The 20,407-nt window shown below is 36.1% G+C and overlaps 1 protein-coding gene, 1 long non-coding RNA gene, 2 other non-coding genes and 1 pseudogene across 9 annotated transcripts in view; 3 read left to right on the top strand and 2 right to left on the bottom strand.

The window, feature by feature from the left end:
• The first annotated feature begins 1,059 nt into the window (after positions 1-1,059).
• Positions 1,060-4,509, top strand: LOC140853475 (uncharacterized). Its single transcript, XR_012136549.1, has 2 exons — positions 1,060-1,540; positions 1,637-4,509. It is a non-coding gene; the product is annotated as an uncharacterized lncRNA (long non-coding RNA).
• On the top strand, positions 2,126-2,211 carry LOC140853545 (small nucleolar RNA R16). Its single transcript, XR_012136615.1, has one exon. It is a non-coding gene; the product is annotated as a small nucleolar RNA R16 (small nucleolar RNA).
• On the top strand, positions 2,318-2,399 carry LOC114913776 (small nucleolar RNA R16). Its single transcript, XR_003799659.2, has one exon. It is a non-coding gene; the product is annotated as a small nucleolar RNA R16 (small nucleolar RNA).
• Positions 4,510-6,207: 1,698 nt separating the features above from the next.
• LOC109504732 (uncharacterized) overlaps positions 6,208-20,407 on the bottom strand; it is a 50,998-nt gene continuing 36,798 nt past the window's right edge. The window contains exons 4-10 of one of the 6 annotated variants that reach the window (XM_010911706.4): positions 19,034-19,085; positions 18,015-18,303; positions 17,684-17,751; positions 17,344-17,545; positions 17,103-17,199; positions 7,188-7,270; positions 6,208-6,424 (exon numbers count right to left, since the gene is read on the bottom strand). In XM_010911706.4, coding sequence (XP_010910008.1) covers positions 6,417-6,424; positions 7,188-7,270; positions 17,103-17,199; positions 17,344-17,545; positions 17,684-17,751; positions 18,015-18,303; positions 19,034-19,085 — 799 coding nt within the window. In that variant the 3' untranslated portion in view covers positions 6,208-6,416. The remainder of the gene's footprint in view (positions 6,425-7,187; positions 7,271-17,102; positions 17,200-17,343; positions 17,546-17,683; positions 17,752-18,014; positions 18,304-19,033; positions 19,086-20,407) is intronic. The other 5 variants (XM_073248201.1, XM_073248199.1, XM_073248202.1 and 2 more) reach the window with 5 other exon arrangements.
• On the bottom strand, positions 12,857-15,641 carry LOC140853474 (uncharacterized; annotated as a pseudogene).

Genomic DNA, 20,407 nt, shown 5'->3' with positions numbered 1-20,407 from the left:
ATAATTAAGTATTTCTAAAACTGATACTAACATATTCTAATTAATGTAAAATAAGTTTTATGAAAAACTTGAGAAATCTCATGAAACTTATTTTTTACATTCTATGAAATATCAGTTTTCTAAAACTCATTTGTTAAACAACCTAAAAATATTTCAACAAAGCATGCATATTTTATTTCATATTTTTGTTAAAAATTTGATAGATATTTATAATATTAATATTATATATAAATAATTAATAATTAATATATTAGATGCAATGGTCGACCTAGATTGATCTAATGGTTGAATTGATGATCCTTGACCAAGCTTCTTTTCTGAGTCAATGTCGATCTAATTTTTAAATTAGTGTATCAAATCTAATAACAAATATTACGAATGACTCGAATTGAGTCTTAATTTATTTTTATTATGAGATTTAACATAGATGTCTAAATTTCACTCATTAAGCAATACATGTGTAGAGATAGAATCATACCTATAGAAAAGCAAAACTATCTTACTAAGATGGGTAGAATATGCTCTCATCCTATAGAAAAAAATAAAAAATAGTAAAGTGGCCATCTTGAATATCCACGGTTGCAGTCAAGAGCTCGTGGCTCGGACGGATTGGTCTGCATTTCTGCATATGTGAGGTATTATCCACTTCGGCTACTTATTACTATAGCACTGGATCTCATGGTTTTGTCTTTCAAAAGATACTTTATGGGGGAGAGAATGTCCCATCTCATATAAGCCAAAGTCTCTATTGACTCACAATCAATGTAGGACTAAAAATGTCATTCTTTTCCTTCCTTCTATATCACAACATAGTTTCTAATCAAGGGACACTCTAGGCAACGTTGCGGGAGGCACACTGATCTTTCCTCTAGTGCTAGTGTTGTGGTTAAAGGCTCGTGGCTTGGACTGTCGGTCTCTGCTTCGTGTATGTGAGATATTATTCACTTCAACCTTTGGCCGCTATGGTATGGGACCTCACGATTTTGCTCTTCAAAAGTACCTCATAGGGGAGAGAAGGTCTCATCTCACAACCAATGTGGGATTAATGATGCTTTCCTTTCTGCACCATAACATCTACAATGCCTTATCATATTACTTTTAAGCTTTCCTATTAAGAATAATATATTTTATAATTTTGAAAAAAATTATTTGGCTTGAAATAGTTTATTATAGACTATTTAGAAGTGTAAAACCTTTTTCTTTGGAAAATAAAAAGCTAAACTAGAACCAACCCTACCCAAAAAACAATTGGGAATAAAAAAAAATCAAAATTGACTTTTGCTGAAGGGGAGAAGGATCACGTTGCCCTTTGGGTGTCCATAAGGCAACCCATTCCAGTCCGTTTTGAGCCCAAAATATCATCACAGCCCATTACTTTCTGGTCTTCGGCATGCGGCTGGTTAGCCTTACATGAAAAAACCCTAGCCCGTGTTTTAGGGCTCAATGGGAGAAACCCTATTTAAACCCCTGCCGGACGCCGCAGCCTCCCATTGCTCGCCCCCTCGTTCTTCCTGTGGCTCTTTTTCTCCATCAGAGATCGGTATTCTTCTTTCTTTTATCTATTTCTTCTACTTCTTCTTCATCATCATCTTCTTCTTCTAATCTTTTGACCTCTCGATGACGAGAATCGAAGCAGACGGGCGGTCAGAAACTGATGCCATGTTGAATGTCTGCAATCTATGCCTTCCTTGTTGTTTCAAGGAACGCATCTGAGAGATGGGTATTTCCTTTTTTTTTTCTCTATGTTTTCTTATTTAATTTCATATAAAGTGTTTGTCGATATGCTATGATGAAGATGCCAAAAATTTTCTATGTCTGGACATCTGAGATCTATTTTGGATCTTTGATTAAATACACATCTTCTGAGCTATTGATTGACGCCACTTTTGATCTTGTGATGTTTATTCTGGTGATATAATTTTTGTAGTAAAGGAATTGCACCAGTTACCCTCTTCTCAGATGATTTATTCTTTGTCTGGGGAGATATAACGGGTGCAGAGAGCTAAACGGTTGGCTTACCAGCCCATTGCATAATATTTGGTTGCTCTGGTGTCAAATGGTCCACTCGAAATTTCTTTTTTTTTTTCACTGAAAAAATTCATGTTTAAAGAGCAAGAATTGTTAAGTTGGCAAGGGATGTGATAGTGAAATCTTATCCTACACACTGAATTGTTGTGTGGACTTAAACTCCGCTTGTTATCTGATGCCCCTTTCTGTACTGCTGCCCTTTCAGTCATGTTTTCATTAGTTTTACTCGATCTGTTAACATTTCTACACGATTACAAGCTTTACAAGTTGTTTAGAATTTTGCTGGGATGATGGCAAGTGATGCAAATATCTTATCCTACACACTGAAGTGGTTGTGTGGACATATACTCTGCTTATTATCTGATGCCATTTATGGTAATCAATTTGGATTATTGGATCCAAAGTTCTCTTTTATATATATATATATATATATATATATATATATATATATATATATATATATATATAGAAACGGATTGTTATATATTTTTATATTGATTTTAGCCACGTCTTGTTCATTCTCGTGAGTCTTGTTTAGTGTTTCAGAATTGTGTGTCTCCAGAAACAATCTCTGGGTCGCTGCAGAACTCTGCTGTTTAAATTGTTCATTAATGCATAATTTGTTATTAGTTGCTAGTTAATATTGGTTGGTGGATCCTAACTGCAAGAAAAGCTCCTTTCCCTCTCTTTGGTTGCTTGAGAATAATTCAATGTTCTAATGTTTTTTTTGGTAAATTCTGCAATGGTTTTTTTTTTTTTCTGAAGTTGGAATTATCTTTATCATAAGATAGAGAGCTTGAAAAAAACCATCTTTGCATCATTCTCCTCTCCTTGTTTAGCCATCTAAGACATCCGGCTTTCTCTGCTCTCTTCGTCTAACCAAATGGTGGAACTCTTAATCCATAGTCAAATGTCTGTCATCCCCCATTCTTATGGTAAACTACATTTTTGGCTGCTGGTTGGCAACTATTGAATGTTGATGGTTGTGATGGATTGGTAGCTATCTCCTTCATGAATTTGTATGGCATTTATATATTTTTCTGGTCAAATAATTAGGTTACCGTATGTGAATTATGAAAAGCATGGGAGATCTAACCTTGATATTTGCATTTCACTTCTTTTTTTGTGCTTTCCGTGAACAGAGTAACCATTCTTTGACGTTTGATTTTTCAGCTGTGATGAAGAAGCTGAATTATAGGTCTCGGCATATGAGGCTATTCTATGATTTGATTATTTCTTCTGAGCACATTTATATTTTTTTATTTGTCGTATATTATTTGGTTTCCGTATATAATATAGCAACAGGTTGCGGTTTCTGTGGTTCCATTTTGTGTGGATATGTCTCAGAGTATTTATGTATGCTACAACCATATCAGGGTTAAAATGCTTTCAAATCGAATTGTTATCAAGAATTTTCCTTTTTTGGTAAAATTCAAGAAAGTTGGTTGACTTGCTTCCAATATAATGAGAGTTGTTTAACAGTTTAAAGTTAGTAACCATTAGTAAAATTTCAAAGGTGTGATTGATGAAGAAAGCTGTAAATATTTGTTCTAAGATAGCATTTGGAGAGAACTTCTCCGATGAAACTTTGGCACCAAAAGCTCTCAAGTTTTTACAAACAAATTTAAAAGCAAAATGGTTTCATTACATGTGTCGCTCAAGATACAAAAGCTCTCAAGTAATAGTTCATTGTTTTTGAGTTTTTGAAAATAAAAACAGAAAGCTTAAATGAAGTGTTCCAAATCTTTTTCCTGTTTTATTTTTATAGTGTTCTGCTCCATTACCCGCACATAGCATGCGCTGAAAACTAATTACATAGCTAAAAAACAACATAAGAAGTATCTGTTGGTTCCCAATATCCTCTGACTGCGAGTCCTTGGACCGTTAGGAGACCAAACATTAGTAATAGTTGCATGAAACTCCTCTCTTAATATTTTTGCCTTGGGCAGACGTTACCACACACATCTAATTAGGGCTAATGCCAGCTCTACCAACCCACAAAAAAAAAACTCATATCACAAAATAAAATATTTCGAGAACCGCAGCAGCTAGTCAATATTTGCTTAAAAAACTGATGTAGGAAAGATTGAATTGAACAAATCATACTGTGTGCATTTCATTGCCTGTGATGGTTTTTGCTCATTCTTCATGTAGAAGACAGGTTTGCTCTCTTGCATGATGAAAATTTTCAAATGAAGGCACCTTCTACGCAGAGTCTTAAAAGACCATGGAGCAGTTTGGTTCTATTGACGGTGAATTAGTAATGAGATTGCAGCAGCCAAGTTTGCAGCGAGGCTATATAATTGATATAGTTTTGTTTGTATGTAATAGAAAACGTTCTAATTATTGTTGTAAGAGCAGACATTGTTCCGTTGTTCAGAGAGGGAAGAAAATATTGTCCTTGCCGTTTTATCAAACATCTATAAGCCAAGTGTAACCCACGCTGTACATTCCCAATAAATGATCAAAGATCTTCATCAAGGCAGGCTTCACCCATTTTGCCGTCTATCTCGATTGGTCAGCAAGCCACGTCTAGGTAAATATCTGACAAAATAAAAGATTGCCCAATAGTTGCTGATCGGTTTACTAAGTCGGAGGGACAAAGTGGTTGATTAGAGCTCCAGGATGGTTGATCCAAGCACTAGATTGGCTAATCGAAGCACCATGTTTGTCGGTTTAAACGCCAAAGTGGTCAATAACAGAGCCAAGATGGTCTCAATGCGTGGTTGCGAGCATGAAAAGCAGGGGAAGATAGGTTGGTTCAGGAGAGTGAAGAAAAAGAGTTGTAAACCGGAATGATATCATGAGTTCTGATTCTTATGTGCTGCAGAAGACTAAACATGTTTAGGTCCTGAGATGAGTTGACATAGAAGACTAAACATGTTTAGGTCCCGAGATGAGTTGAGATAGAGCCAAATAAACAGGACCTATACCAAATCAAAATCCACAGAAACGCAGGTTTGGCAAAATTATGTGAACGGGCTTTGGATCATACTTTGAACTGAAACATGCCCGATAAACCCAATAGTTTAAGAACATGTGACAAAGAAATCAAGTAGACCTTTTGTGGCATGAGTAAAATAGTTAGATTTTTTATTAAAATAATTTATCAAAATAATTTTCTTTCAAAAATATTTATCAAAATATCGGTGGCAAAATCGTCCTATAATAGAATGATTTTTTTATGCTGACTCAATATATCCAACGTCGCGGATTTGTTGGACAACAAAATCGCTTTATGATAGAATGATTTATAGATAGAATGATTTATAGAGTAGTCTTAAGATAGAATCGTTCTCTCATAGAGTGATTTAGTCAAAAAAAAAAAAAAAATTCTCAACCTCCGTCTTTCCTGATATTAGAACACCTAATCTCCGATGGCCCTTCCTTCGCCTCTCGGTTTGCCCCCCCCCCCTTCCTCCTCTTCTCGATCCAACCCTCCTCTTCCTTCTTTCTGATGCGAGAATCGTCGTCAGTCTCTGACAACCCTCTCTCTAAAAAATTTTAAGATATTTATTAAAACTCAATTGATCGAAGAGGATTCTCGCATCAAAAAAGAAGAGAGAAGAGGGACAGGTCTAGAGGAAGAGAGCTGTCAGGGATCGAGAGGATACTTGCATCAGGGAAGAGGGAGATTGAAATTTTTTTTTTTTTTGGCTAAAACATATTTAGCCGCTCTATGAGAGAGAGGCGACTCAAACTTATCACAAAGCAATTTTATTGTCCAATGCATCCATCCAACTTGACGTTGGACATTCTGAATCAGCACAAAAAAACATTCTATCATAAGATAATTTTATCTCGAATAATATTTTGATAAATATTTTTAAAAAAATATTTTTTGATAAATTATTTTAAAAATAATATTATTTTGATAAAAAATTCATAATAGCTACCGCAAACTCTGTGTTGCAGTCCTTCACAAGCATGCAAGATATTAACACAAATGATATTATTTTCTAACAAAAAATATGGTGCATAATTGCTAATTTATCCTCTCTTTCTTTTCTGTAAATTTGAAATAAACTTATGCGAACGTATGAATGGTGGGAACACGAGAATTGGAAACAATATAGCATTTTTTAAACTATGGTACTTTTTGCTGATATATACTACTGAAACGATAGAAGGACAATATTAGGTACCGGGATTAGACAAGTGATTTGAGGAGTCTATGTATAAAGGGAGAACTAAAAATGTTTTTCTAAATAATAGTGAAAAAAATACATATGATTCACACTGCCTATGAAACTTAATGTCTTGATTACAAAGCTAATATCAATCCTTCATTGGCTTTGGAGGGTAGACTTGTGCGGATGGACTGCCCTGACCATGTGGAGCTCAGAGACCTTTTGCTGTTCGATTATGATAGTACATAAAAATCTGCCTCATGAACCTGATACCATAGAGATTAGAAATGTTTATAAACAAAATATGGCATGTTCTTTGCAATGAAAATAGTTCAACAGACAACATTCAGCATTCCTAATACCACACATAAGATCCAAGAAAGAACAAGGAGGCTGACATTTTCGTAAGATAAAGAATCAACTACCTCCAGGTTCATATTTTATAGTATTTAGAACACATTGAATGCATAAATCTATATTAAGAGAAAAAGCATTCGATGTCGGAGGAAATTTTTGGAATTCATTAATGCATGTATAAATTGATAACGAGACTAGCTTTGTCTGTGCACACTTGATCTTCTGGTATATCCAACTTCCCATTTCTTCAATCTCTTTCAAACCTTATTTAAAGAGAGAATCTAGAAGGGTAGATCTGATAAAGAGGGGAATGATCATATCTCAGCTTGGAAGCCTTTGTGAACCTCAAAGTTTCATTTAAATACAAACATGCTGAATGATTATGCTTAGAAATATTTTCAATGGTGATGTAGACACCCTGCTAATTTGTATACATGTACATTTTGACTTCTTTCACCTGATAATTCGAGAGTGTGCAAACAAAAGGAGAAAACATGCCTTTATCATCTCGCATATCAATCTTACATTAAATAAAACTGTAAGAGTTTTATGATGCTCAGATGACCAATCACATCAAGAGACTTCTACAGTTACATATGGCAGAGCAAATGGTTTCAAATTAACATATAACATGTTAGCTTGCAGACATAATTCATGTAATCAGGTACCTACCATAGTTTTGGTGCTTCTTTGAGAAGTCATAAATGGCTTTCACAACTGCACCATATTTCATGGATCGCAATGATCCCATATGTCTGAAAATAGCAAAAGAAACTTCAATAGATAAAAAAGTGACAACGTGAGCAGAAGTATAAGGATGACAAAAGAAACAGGACACAAGCATTATAAGATCCAACATTCATTTCACAAATATGTGCTTATGCATGTACTTGAACACAAACATCAATTTCTCAAGAATTAGACCTTTTTTTTTATATTAACTTTAGAATTATATTATATTCTAATAGATAAGAAAACAAACAATGATATAGAACCATGCTGAGATCTTTACTATTGAATGATAAAACTAGTTGATAGGGAATAAATAACAGAATGGCAACACGAGCTTTAACTCGTGAATATTTCCCATGATTAATAATCAATATCACTTGACTTTGCCTCTATAGCGCACAAATATAGCATACAATTGTATATTTCTACTGATGCAAGAAATAAAGATACAATATACAAACATAAGCATTAATCAGAAAACTCATAGCATTCACATAAATGCATATCCAGACATGCTTAGGTTGATGTATATGCCCTAATCTTCGTACAATACAGTATGCCACCACAATGACTTTGTCAAAGACCAGCCATGAGTTTGTGAAGCTTTTGTCAATCCTTGAACCAATAACATGCAAAATCAGAAAAAGCTTTAACAAGGTTTGGGCAATCTAAATTTTTAAGAAAGCTCTGAAAATTGGTTACACAAAGAGGTACACAAATATATTCTAATACTAAACCAGAACTCCCAATTGTCCCACCTTTCACAAGGCTCTGGTTGTCTATCTCCCATCCTAGTCATGGAATCACCCAAGTTTAGGTCCATAAGCAGTGACAATCGCCCTATGAAGAATCACTTTCACTATGGATCCGTGGGTTCCCTTGACAAAGCAACTATATTTGAATCGCTAGCTCATTCTTCAACAGGCACATAGTTAGACATCACATTAGGTCATTCTCCGACAAGCATGCAATCAGAGATCTTATCAAAAAAAAGCCTGCGATCAGAGAACACATTCTCCTCCCACTCACGGAAGGGCAGATGACTTTGGTGTCCCTTCCAGTCAAGAATTGAGGCCTCATAATCACTAGCAATATGCTTTTCTTCCACGCAATCATTCAGCATTCGATATTCTAGTGTCCTGGTATATAGGAACCATACCAATCCATCCCGAACTTTAAAGGTAGAGAATTGAAACAAATGAGGTGTAATTCTGAAAGAAGAGCACATGTAAATAGCATACAGATGGACAGCTCACAGACTCACAAATAGTGGCTCATGGCCTACTGGGTGATAATAGAAGAGAAGATAATCCAAGTAGTTTCAGTCCTTCAACATCTTGTTCATCATTGCCACATGCGTCAGTCCGCACAAATGTACATACAAAGTTAGAAGATCATTTACCTTGTTCTGTAGTTTAATGAGGTTGACTCTCATAAACAGATTCAATACAGAATCCTACACCTGTGCTCCCACATTATTGCTGAATAATTTTCTTCACAAATAACACTAAAGGTAGAGTTGGATGATATCACAGCCACGGGCAAAAGAGTTCTAAAATTCTTAGGAAGTCAACAGCCGTTAATAAACGAACTGAAGGCAACATTGGTTTTGGGTGGAAGCACCTACAAAGGATCCCATCTAATTTAAAAATTTTAACAGTATGGCACCTAATAGATATTCCATGCCATGACCTAATACCTTGCAGCATATGTCAAACAAGCAACATTAAGTCAATGATTTTCAGTAATGGAGCAAAAGAAAGTTGTTGTTGGGTGAGTAGCAACTTAACAAGGTCTGGACAGAACAAGAATGCAACAATTTTTTTCAAGGTAATATAAGTCAACACGAGTATAAAAGTATTACGATGCAAAAGAAGGTTATTGACTAATTTCATGTCTCTACACATGACAACTGGAAACTCGAATGACATACAAGAGGATAATTTTGATGTAATTTTCTATGAGAACCCTAATTCCGCTTGGTAGCCAACAGAAGCAATAAATTGTAAGGAGCAGGCTTACCCCAAATTAAAATAGGAGTACTAATACACTTAACCACAACTGTAATACTAATATTTGTTGAATGCTAGAAGAAGCAATGTATAATGCCTCACCTCATGCATGAGTTCTCTTCTAGAACAAATTTCAAATCCCAAAGTCAATCAAAATTTCACTAAATTCACTAATATTAATTGTTCATATTAGTTGCTGTCAGTGACAAAAAGAGTTTGTCAAAGGCTGCATCAGCAAGCCATATATCTTCTAAAAACTTCACTATTCTATTCCATTTGCCAACCAAGTTTGTCTACATAAAAAAAAATTCTCTTCCCCACATGAGAAACTTGCCAAATATTAAGACGTACACACATAGTCCAAAATTAACAGACTTTGGGGAATTTTAAGGTATCATATGTTCATTATAGAAGATAGGTTATGACAGGTCGTTTTTAAGTTTTAACAGCTATTAATTATTCCAATACTAGGTTCCTGAATTAGAAGAATAGGATATCATGATAGACTGGCTCAATGGTAGCATATGCTACTCTACTTCTTGGTTCCAATGACTTGTACACTAAACCAAGTCAGATTTGCATTTCTCAAATACAAATTGACAAATCAGTAAATCAAAGTAGAGTATATCAAGCCCCTAAGATCATAACTAACAATATATGAGTCAAAGCAGCCAATACCATTGAACTTTGATTTAATAAAATGGCTGCCATTCAACAATTTTTGAGACCAAAAAAGAAATGATTTTTTAAAGAAAAAAGAAAGTGAGGACAAAATTTTAGAAACCTTATATAGTTGTCAAAACAAGAGCAATTCTGGGAATTTAGCATACATGACCTCTAAAAACATGGTTGGAGAGCAAAACTTGAATTACTTTTGGACCAAATATTTGAAAGTCAAATCAGGGTTACATATTGATTAGTTATTCAATATGGAACCAAAACAGACATTACCTGGCATAATCTAGGTAAAAATCTTGAGTGGCAGAAGATATAAATGTTGGACTTACATATTAAAAATAGGCAAATAAATAACCATAATCATAACCATCATGCCTTATCCCCACTCACTGGAGTAGGTTTTATTCAGTCATGATTACCAAATTCCTGAATGACAAGTGAATTCTAAACTGATATAAAGTGAACTGGTTCACAGTACAGTTTGGTATAATGGAAAAAGAAGAATGAATAAGGAATGTTATAAAAAAGAATATTTGATCACTTCACAGATAAAAAACTATCTTATTGTCTTTTTCTTCTTTTATTCATCTCTCATACCTTGATAAGTTCAGGCCGTGTTTTTGCCAGAAGTTTCTATATATTGATATTAGACCTTTTCTTGGAAAGCAAAAAACTTTATACAACAATAAGAAACGTTAGAAGGTCATAACAAATAAATACAAGAGAAAATTGTTCATTCTACTAAGCAAACCTAATTCATTTTTAATGACAGACTTACGATTATGATCTAGAAACCAAACCAAGTGAACCAACAAATAACCTAACCATTTCAGTTCAAGTCTACCTCTAGGATCACCGCAAACTATTCGGTCATATCTCTCACCTTTCATTCTTGTCTGTTTAGGTTTCTCCTCCCCTTCCTAGATCCTTCAACACAAATGCAAGCACCTTAGGCTCATTGACATCCTCGTGATACATCCCTATGCCATCTCAATTTGATATGTGAAACTCCTGTGCCGCCTCCAACTAGAATAAGTATTCACTTCTCACTCTACAATTCCTAATCTATCAAATCCATGTTGATATCCTAATTTCTGCAATATCCATCTTGTTTGCTTGAAGTTTCTTTTCAACATTGTGGACACAGTATTATGGGTTTCCATTTATTTATTGTCTCCTGAAACTGCTATAGTATGTAAGTCATAAACCGAAATAGAATTCTGTTGCATAAATATGCAACTGAAATAGAATTCAATATCATGCACAGACTAATCACCAATCCAAAGTGCCATCTACATCCTAAGGTCTTACCCATATGGAAACTGGGAAGTAATTTAGTCTATCTTAGATTTCTTCCCTAATTCATCAAGCATTTACAGTGCAACAGGTCACCAATTGCATGGTTCCCTAAATTTGTCCAACTAGAATTAGCTGAATCATGGTTTATATGAGAACGATGCATGAATTAAGCATTTAAAGATTATTTAAACATAAAATTTTCAAATACACTCCCTTGTTCTAGATAATTTTATTTCTAGAAGTTAAAAAATTAAAAAATAAAAATAAAAAAGAAATGTTCTCACTGGCATGCAAACAGTAGATGGTAAAAGCAAACCAAAATGGGAGAAACTCAGATTATGAGGACCTAGTGAACATAGAGAAACAGCCAAATTTTAATTAAAAAGAAAAAAACTATTGAATATCATGCATTACATCTATTTGGACCAAGGTTTGCTGTACCGGTACCGAACTGGTACGGTACGGTACCAGTACCATACCGTACCGACACACGGTACGCCCTGGCATATCGGTTCGGTACCGGTACAAAATTTTTTTCGATTTTTATTTTTTTTTATTTTTAAAATTACTAATTGATAAATACAACCTCAATATGACATTATATTGCATATTATTAACATATTTGGGTTCAATTTGGAGTTAGGTTGCGGTACAAAGACTCTTGATCCAAAATTTCAAACATATATTTATTTACATTATATTTCAACTATGTCATCTTAAAATTAAAGAAAAAATATATAAAATACGCATTAAAATGTATCTAAATATTTAAGTACAAAGCGCAATAACTGATATACGAACCTTAAGATGTACTCTGCATTTAATTTCTTGTCGAGTGTCTGTGATGCTCGTAGATATCTGGATCATCAACATAGTCTGAAGGGACATCAATCCAACCCTCTAGCCAAGCTGCACCGTACTCTCGAATATTCATCATCCCATAAGGCATCCTCTCTGGATTGTAAGACATCTCAGACCTCTCGCTAAAATTCTGACTCTGAGAAGTATCCTCGAGATGATGGTACGATTGTGGAGGAGTCCATCCAAATATGCAAGTAGCAAAATCTGATCCTGGAGCTGCTCCAGGCTGCATAGGGTAGTAACCACTAGAAGATGATGCCTCGGATGCACCATATGCATATGGATCATAAGGTGGCTGTGGATAATAGGATCCATAATGCGAGGATGATCCAGATACATCCATGGACCCTACTCTACGTGCAAGATCGTCCGCAGCTGCATCATGTGCTGAACGACCTCTAAGAGCCCGTCGTCTATATGAAATCGGCTCCCCACGATCTCTACCGACTCGTCCACCATGATCCCTATCCTGTGTGACATGCGTAAACTGAGACTCACCGATGAATCGAATATCACCCTGTGACTGTGTCTCATAAACAGTGGTCTCCTGTCCTTCAGTTTCTCCCTGATCATCAGATCCATGGCTACTACTACCAGTATCATCATCACTCTCCCTGGTGTCCGTATCTAAACCAGATCGCTCTTGTACTCTCGAGAGTGGTGCACGTGCAACTGTCTTTTCCTTTCTCCCCTTGTGCCCCTCTGTGACTGAGTTTCCTGTGATTGGGAGGATGGATGCCTTCTTACTGGCTGCCGGAAGGAACGTCTATACATCTCTCGCTCGAATCTCTGGGAAAATGTATCGGATAGCGAGTCATGTGATGAATGAGTTCCTTGTGTCCCCTCAGATTGTGGCTGATCAGCTGAAACCCTATGTGGAATATTTTTTCTGCCCATTGCCCTGGATCATCTCCCTTGCCACCACACTGGCTGGTCGTGGAGGGGATCCTGACTCATCAAGTTCTAGCTCCTGCTGCTGACCTGCAAGCCATCCGATGATCGGATCGTCATCCTCGTCGGCATAATCATCCAGCATCGGATCAATGTACTTCAATTGAACTTCCTCCTGAATACATTTTAGCCTCAACCTCAGATTGTCGTGAACATATACAAGATCGTCGAGGCATTTTTGTGTCAGACGATTTCTCTGTTTGCCGTGGATAAGAACAAAAGTGTACCAATTACGCTCACAGCCACTAGCAGAGACCGTCTGAGAAAGAATACGGACAGCCATATGTCTCAAATTTTCTGCTGACGTTCCAAAATGAATTCACCATTCAGCTACAAAAGCAAAATTATATATCAAATTTGATGATATTATTAAGCAAAATTACATATCAATCTACATTGCTCGTTATTGATATGTAATTTACCTGGATTCATCTGCTTTTTGCTTACGATAGTTGATGGGACTCCAAAATTGTCTGATCCCACTCTAAACTATTTCGTATGAAATAAAATATATTTATTATTTATAAATATATCAGATCGAATTCAGTTGAATAATTACATCTGTTTTAAACTAGCATACCTCTTGCAGACACAACGACGCGATTTCTGGATCGGACACCATCTTATATATGACATTGCGAAGAGCAGCAAGAAGCTCGCTATTCATATCTATCCCCGAAATAGTATACTGAAATCTTGGATTCAAGTAATAAGCTGCAGATAAATTTCAAGACTGATTAAGCATAATTTTATTTTCATGCTTCGAAAAAATATTTTAAAACATTCTTGAATCCAAACTTACCAGCTAGATGCAAATCTCTGCCCATCTGATAGTCCCAACGACGCTCAATAATGTTAATGAATTCTTGAACATGCTTGGGATCATTCTCACTGATCTATTTCTTTGTCCTTTCCATCATGTAATATAGGAAACCCATCTGGGGATATCTCTCACTGTCCACGGCGCGAAGCACCTCATATAAAGGCTTGATAGCCTTTACTATCTTCTCAGCCCGCTGCCAAAATGACCGACTCATCACCAAGTTCTCCACATGACTTCCATCAGTGCCAGCCCTCGCATATCTGCTCTCCTGCCACTCAACACTGACAAACATCTGACGTAGGGCTGTTTTCTTCTGAAGAAGACTATCAAGTGCTATGTAGTTGGTAGCAAACCGTGTGATACCCGATCGTAAGATCTCCCCCCCAGTATACGTCCGCATCAATGAAAGAACCCATGTGTGATTGTAGATGAATCTAGTAATGGTCTGGGCAATCTCCACTACTTGCTGCACCCTGCGAATCTTTTCAATATCCATCAATATAAGATCAATGCAATGTGCAGCACATGGGATCCAGTATATCTGCGGTCGCTACTCCATCAGCAACTCTCCGACAGCCTTATATTGTGGTCCGTTATCTGTGATGACCTGCACGACATGCTGCTCCCCCACTGAATCAATCACCTCCTCCATCAGACCAAGGATATATGTGGCATCGTGCATCTTATCTGAAGCATCGATTGATTTGTAAAAAAATATTTTTCCATCACAGTATGTCAAAAAATTAATGATGCTCCACCTAGTAGGACCTGTCCAACCATCACACATCACTGTCAGACCGTATGTAGGCCATTTATTTTTGTAAGAAGCAATCCATCTCTGCAGATCCTCCTTATTGCTGTCAAGAAGCTGACCATAAATGTCCTTAGGTCCTAGAGGATCTACACCCTGGCCGGCAGCCTCTATGGCTGAAATAACAGATCGGTAGTAAGGATTGGCTGCTGCATTTGCTGGAATATGACTAAAATGAAATCATGATCCAATAGCTCACCACATATCCTTCTTTTTATCTTTTTTCAGCATACTGTCAATTCTCTGCTGCTTTGAATCCTTGCTGGGCAAAGTATGTGGATCCAAATCCTGAATGCTGGCTCCTGCTGGAATATCTCTGGAGGACCTCCTCCTACTGCCAAAAGCTCCCAACAAAGAAGACATGCTGCGTCTGCTCCCTCTACCACCAGGTTCTCTGACTGAAGTAGTCCTCCTGAACTCGAATTCTCCCCTATCAGTCGTTGATCCAGATCCTAATTCGTAGCATGATGGTCCGAATCGATCTCTGTACCGGACCATCTCCTCCTGCTGGTATTGATCCGCCAAACTCGCATGAATGGCAGCCTCAATCTGTGCCTCCTCATCATCTGGAGCAGAAACCTCCTCTGACTCTCTAGAGTGATAAGGTGGCTCTGCAGCTTGACGGTCTACTTCGGTCTTTTTCTGCTTTGCTCTTTCCTTCGCTGCTTTCGAATCAACAAAGTACTTTTTCATTAATTGTCGGATCTCTTGCGGACATTTCCGACACATCGACACATCAGAATAACCACCAGCTATATGCTGCTTCAACCTAGTCACTCCTCCCTTGAACTCTATGTTACATCATTTGCATCATTGGACATCTCCAATGATGCCGAACCAAGAGCATCTCACCATGATCCCAACCGATGTCACGCTCTTGATCTTTCTTCTTACTCATTTCTGCAGATATAACAAAATACTAATTATTTCGAATTACCTGTAATATAACACTAATTACATATATTTTTTATTTGATAATATTTTTTACTATTTAAATATTTACAAAAAAATTTTCAAAAAATCTCAAGTTAGATTCAAATATTTCAATTGTTTTGAATCATTCTAAACATTATTCTCAATTTCAAAACTAACACTAATTTTTTATTTTTTTTATTTTTTTAATAATTTTTATATAAATAAATATATACTATAAAATAGTTGATTAATTAAAGCGAACGAACGTCATGCTCTAAATTTTTTTTCTTATAAATATATGCAAGTATAACAAAACACGATAGTTTAACGATAATTAAAATAATTATATATAATTTTAAAATAATTTTAATAATTATTTTAAAACTTAAAAATTCAAAATAAATATGTTATATGCTTCAAATAATATTTTTAAATTAACTAAAATATAACACTACTTTTATATATTTTTTATTTTATAATTAAATTTTTAAATTTAAATAATTAAAAAAATAATTTTTTTAATTTCAAATATTTGAATCATTCTAAACATGATTCCCAAACTTTGATTTTTTTCCCTAAAATTTAAATTTTTTTAATTTTTAAATAAATAAATATGTAAAAATATTTAAAAAAATATATAATTAACGAAAATTAACAATTTTGGTGTCATCGTGTAGATCTTCCAAAAATCTATCACATATAATTAAATCATCCCAAAATCTTGTGATTTTGGCAAGTTCTCTGAGACATCTCAGAAAACTCCAAAGCAGGGTAACAGGTTCCTTTATACATGTGATCTCCGACCCCCCTCCCCCCTCGTCACTTTTGGCACATGGGGTGTCGGTACGATTTTGGATGGTATGGAAGCGAACCGGACCGAACTGCTCGGTTCGGTACCGGTTCGGGGTGTTTTTCGGAAAAAAGATCCGAACCGGACCGTTTGAGCACCGGTCCGGCTCGATACGCCCTGTATCGGGCGGTTCGGCCCGGTACGGTGAACCCTGATTTGGACTCAAAATCACAATAGACTCCTACATTACTGAACAAGGAAGAAAAAACAAGAAAAAGAATCAGTCCTATCACCCACTTAAAATGTTTGATGTCAATTGACTTATGATCCAAATCGTATTAACCTGGACTACAGGTTCCATATAGTTTTATAACACTAGTAACAGCAAAGATGATCATAATAATTGTCCATTTGCCCCTAAATAGGGGCTGCTCAGAAGATGACAAACCTCTGCATTATCAACATATTATTGAGACAAATATGGGTACCATTTTAAAGTAGGCTATGCCATGGTTATTAGATAACATTTGTTCGTCCGCCTAATATATTCATTATATAACATATGCTTTACTAAAAACTAAAAATTAGACACTGTGGGATAATAAAAAAACTGGCAAGGAAAACTATTTCCACTATTGCCCTCATTATTCTTTTGGAGTACAAAGAAGGGAACAGGGAATCTTTTCCATTCATGAATCATGACAATGAAACTTACACAATCTCTGTGTACCGTATTCTCCATGCAGGAAATCCTAAGTGGCACCTAGCAGGCCCATATACAAGAAGGAGATCAAGATCTGGTCCACCATGACCTAACCAGGAAGAATAATTTAAAATACATCATGGTGTGCAACAATAATAAACACCTACATTACATACAAGAGATAAACAAGAAATGAAGAGAATTACAACATAAGTTCAGTACAACTTGCATGTAGGGGAAGAAAAGAACAAACCTACTGCTTTTAGAGCATCGGTCACATCAGTTTCTGTGAAGACTGGCTCCATCTTATTGTAGCCTACAGAATCACCTTCCAGATACTGTAAACATAGAAAGCTAGCCGCTTTAGCAACTGCTTCTTTACCATCAGAGAAAGAAAGTAGCTCTATTGTCATTCTGTCTTGATGAAGTAAAACCACTGCATTTCCATTGGCAACCTAAATATTGTAGCAAATTATCTTAGAATTCAACATCATCCACAAGGATAATTTAGCATAAAATGATAAGTAGTCTTTGCCTAAAGGATTCTACATAGATATTCATAATGAAACTATAAATTACAGTTCATAACTCACAGAGCATGTTCTTACACTTGGATTTGCCGAGCTCTTTAGAACAGTCTCCACTGACTTCTTCAGCACACCTACACCATCAAAAATAATTTATAAATCATCTGTTTTAAGATCAGTTAAATGATAACAGAAAGAATAGTGAGAGGACATATATAATGCACCAATAATGCATAATATGGCAAAATCTTCAATGTGAACCAATCTGCATATGTCTATCTCTATTTTGCAGAATTCATAGAACATTGTAAACAACAATAAGTGAATGATATGCAATATAAATCACTCTTTAAACCTTGAAGAGTTGATGACATTTGTTATGACTGCACATGCTTACCTTCCATGTCATAAAGAGTTACATACTTCACACCAATAGCTGCCAACCAGCCTAAAAGCTGCTTGATCTTTGTAGTGTTTTTAGCTTCTTCACTTTCTACCACAATTGCCAAGTAACGAAGCTTGTCTAGTTGGAGATTTTGATACTTTTGTAGTAATCCACTCGAAATCATACAGTAAAGTAGTAGGTTAATCAGATAAGACCCAAGATGTACGATGTTGACTAGTAGATGGAGTAAACACCAGAAAGATCCCAGAGTAAGCCTCAAAATTTTGGATGACCGGACCCTCTGCATATTCCAAGAACCATAAGAAGTGCCAACTTCAAACGTATGTTATTTTAAGGAGGGAAGAAAAGATGAACCATGTCAACATTTAACCATTGACCTTATTTGTCTAAAAATTCCATTGAGAAATGAAAGCAAGGAGGGAGTGGCGAAAACAAGAACAACCATGTAGAAATCACACATTTTTCTTAAGGGGATGCCAAGAAGTGATCATTTAACTTGATATATTCCCATAAAAAAGGCAGTGATTATTGTAAACTATATTGTCTCAAACCAATTGCATCATAATCAATAAGATGTCTCCCATAACAACCCAGCACAAAACCTTGTACGAAAACAAAACATATGAATCATATAATTTATCAAGGATTGGTCTACTTTCCTATTAACCAAGCTATTCGAACAAAATCCTTTTCTACCACTCCTATGCAATATTTGCATCAGGGTGCCGCTTCCACTTCTTATTTTTAAAAGAAGAAAACCTTTATCAATCATCAAACAGTTTTCAAAACTCAGATAAAAGAAGTTTCTATTTCCCAAAAGCACTCAAGACAAATAATCCGACTAATCATCAACCAAATCCAGTACTCTTTAACAATCGAACAAACTAAAGAACTTCGCAAAATATGAGCTTCAAAACTACTCAGGAACACATCCTTAGCTCTCACAAGCCATTCCAAGAGCACATTTTTGGCACTACAAGCACATAATGTTTAAAAGGTGAAGCACCTACTCGTTGAGGGGAGATCAAGACCCTTACAATTTCATCGGATAAACCCATATACCTGCAATAAGAAGCGACCAACCAATCAATGCAATTAAGCTCGAGTCTTTGAATCCAAGAAAGGAAATATTAAGTTAATCAGTACTTCAAAATATGAAGAAGAAGAAAGGAAAAGAACACCTGGCATCGTTTGTGCCAATTGGGTCCCCATAATTCCACAGGGTTACTAAACAAAGTTCTCAACAGTATTAAAAGAGATTTTGGCGGTGAGAAGGAGAAATGAGCATGTTTGAAGTGATATCGTTTGTTTGTTGGGAGGTTAACAGGAGCATGACCAGTGTGAAGGAAGGTTCGTGCTCTTTTTCTTCTCCACAAAACCTTCAGCTTTATATAATTTCTTCTCTTCCATCATTTTTTTGGGGGAGGTTTAAAGATGAAGGATAATATTTTGGGACCACAAAACAGGAATGAAGATGGACCGGTGTCAATTCGAGGAAAAGGGGAGAAAAAGGAACAATTATCGCTGGCCCGGGCCTAAGAGGCTTAGGAACGAGGAAGAGATCGGAGAAAAAGGAAGAAAAATGGGAAGAGAAATACAGGAAGTCAAGAAGGTGTACCGAAAAATTATCGCCGTCGGCCGCTGATAGAGATGGAGGCAAAAGGGAGGACGGCAGTCGGATGGCGGCGCTGCCGAGGTCACAGCGGATGCCAGAGCGTGAGAAGGGGGAGAGAGAGGAGGTGGGAGGAGAAGAGGAGAGAGGGAGCAGAGAAATAGGGTTGGAGAAAGGGCGAAGGAAATTATTTTAGAACTTATGTTTTATATATTGACCCATTTTGTTGAGGCCTCTACTTCACTGCAAGTAGAGGAAGAAAATTATTATGTTTTGATCATTTTTGATGCAGTGAAAAACATGCTCGTTTATGACCCAAAATTTTATGGTTCAAGGGTTTTCTTTAACTAGGCGTGTGAGTCATAGAATTTTGGATGCATATCCCAGATGAAGCGATATCTGTTCTAGGCTTTGATTCAGTAGAATCTTCAACCACTGGTCTCAGTGTCTGACCTCTGTTATGTAACTAATTGACTGGGAAATAAAATATAGTATATTAATTAGGCTTAATTACTAAATTTGTCTATCAGGTTTGGATGTGAAATTATTTTAATCCTCAATTTTTAGAATTGAATCAATTTTGAGTCATTACGATCACTCTTCTGTCAGCAATCAAATAAGATTGTATAGGTGGCATTTTTTTGTGATGTGGCAATAGGATACCACTTATAAGTTCAGGACGTGACAAAAAAAGCCAATTTGGAGAAAATGTGCTATGCGAGCAGGTTGCTGGAAGAAAATTCTTTCCAAGATAAAAGAGAAAGATCTCTGA

This window comes from Elaeis guineensis, chromosome 13 (genome assembly GCF_000442705.2).
Source record: "Elaeis guineensis isolate ETL-2024a chromosome 13, EG11, whole genome shotgun sequence".
NCBI lineage: Eukaryota > Viridiplantae > Streptophyta > Magnoliopsida > Arecales > Arecaceae > Elaeis > Elaeis guineensis.
This window is presented reverse-complemented; position numbering and strand designations above follow the sequence as displayed.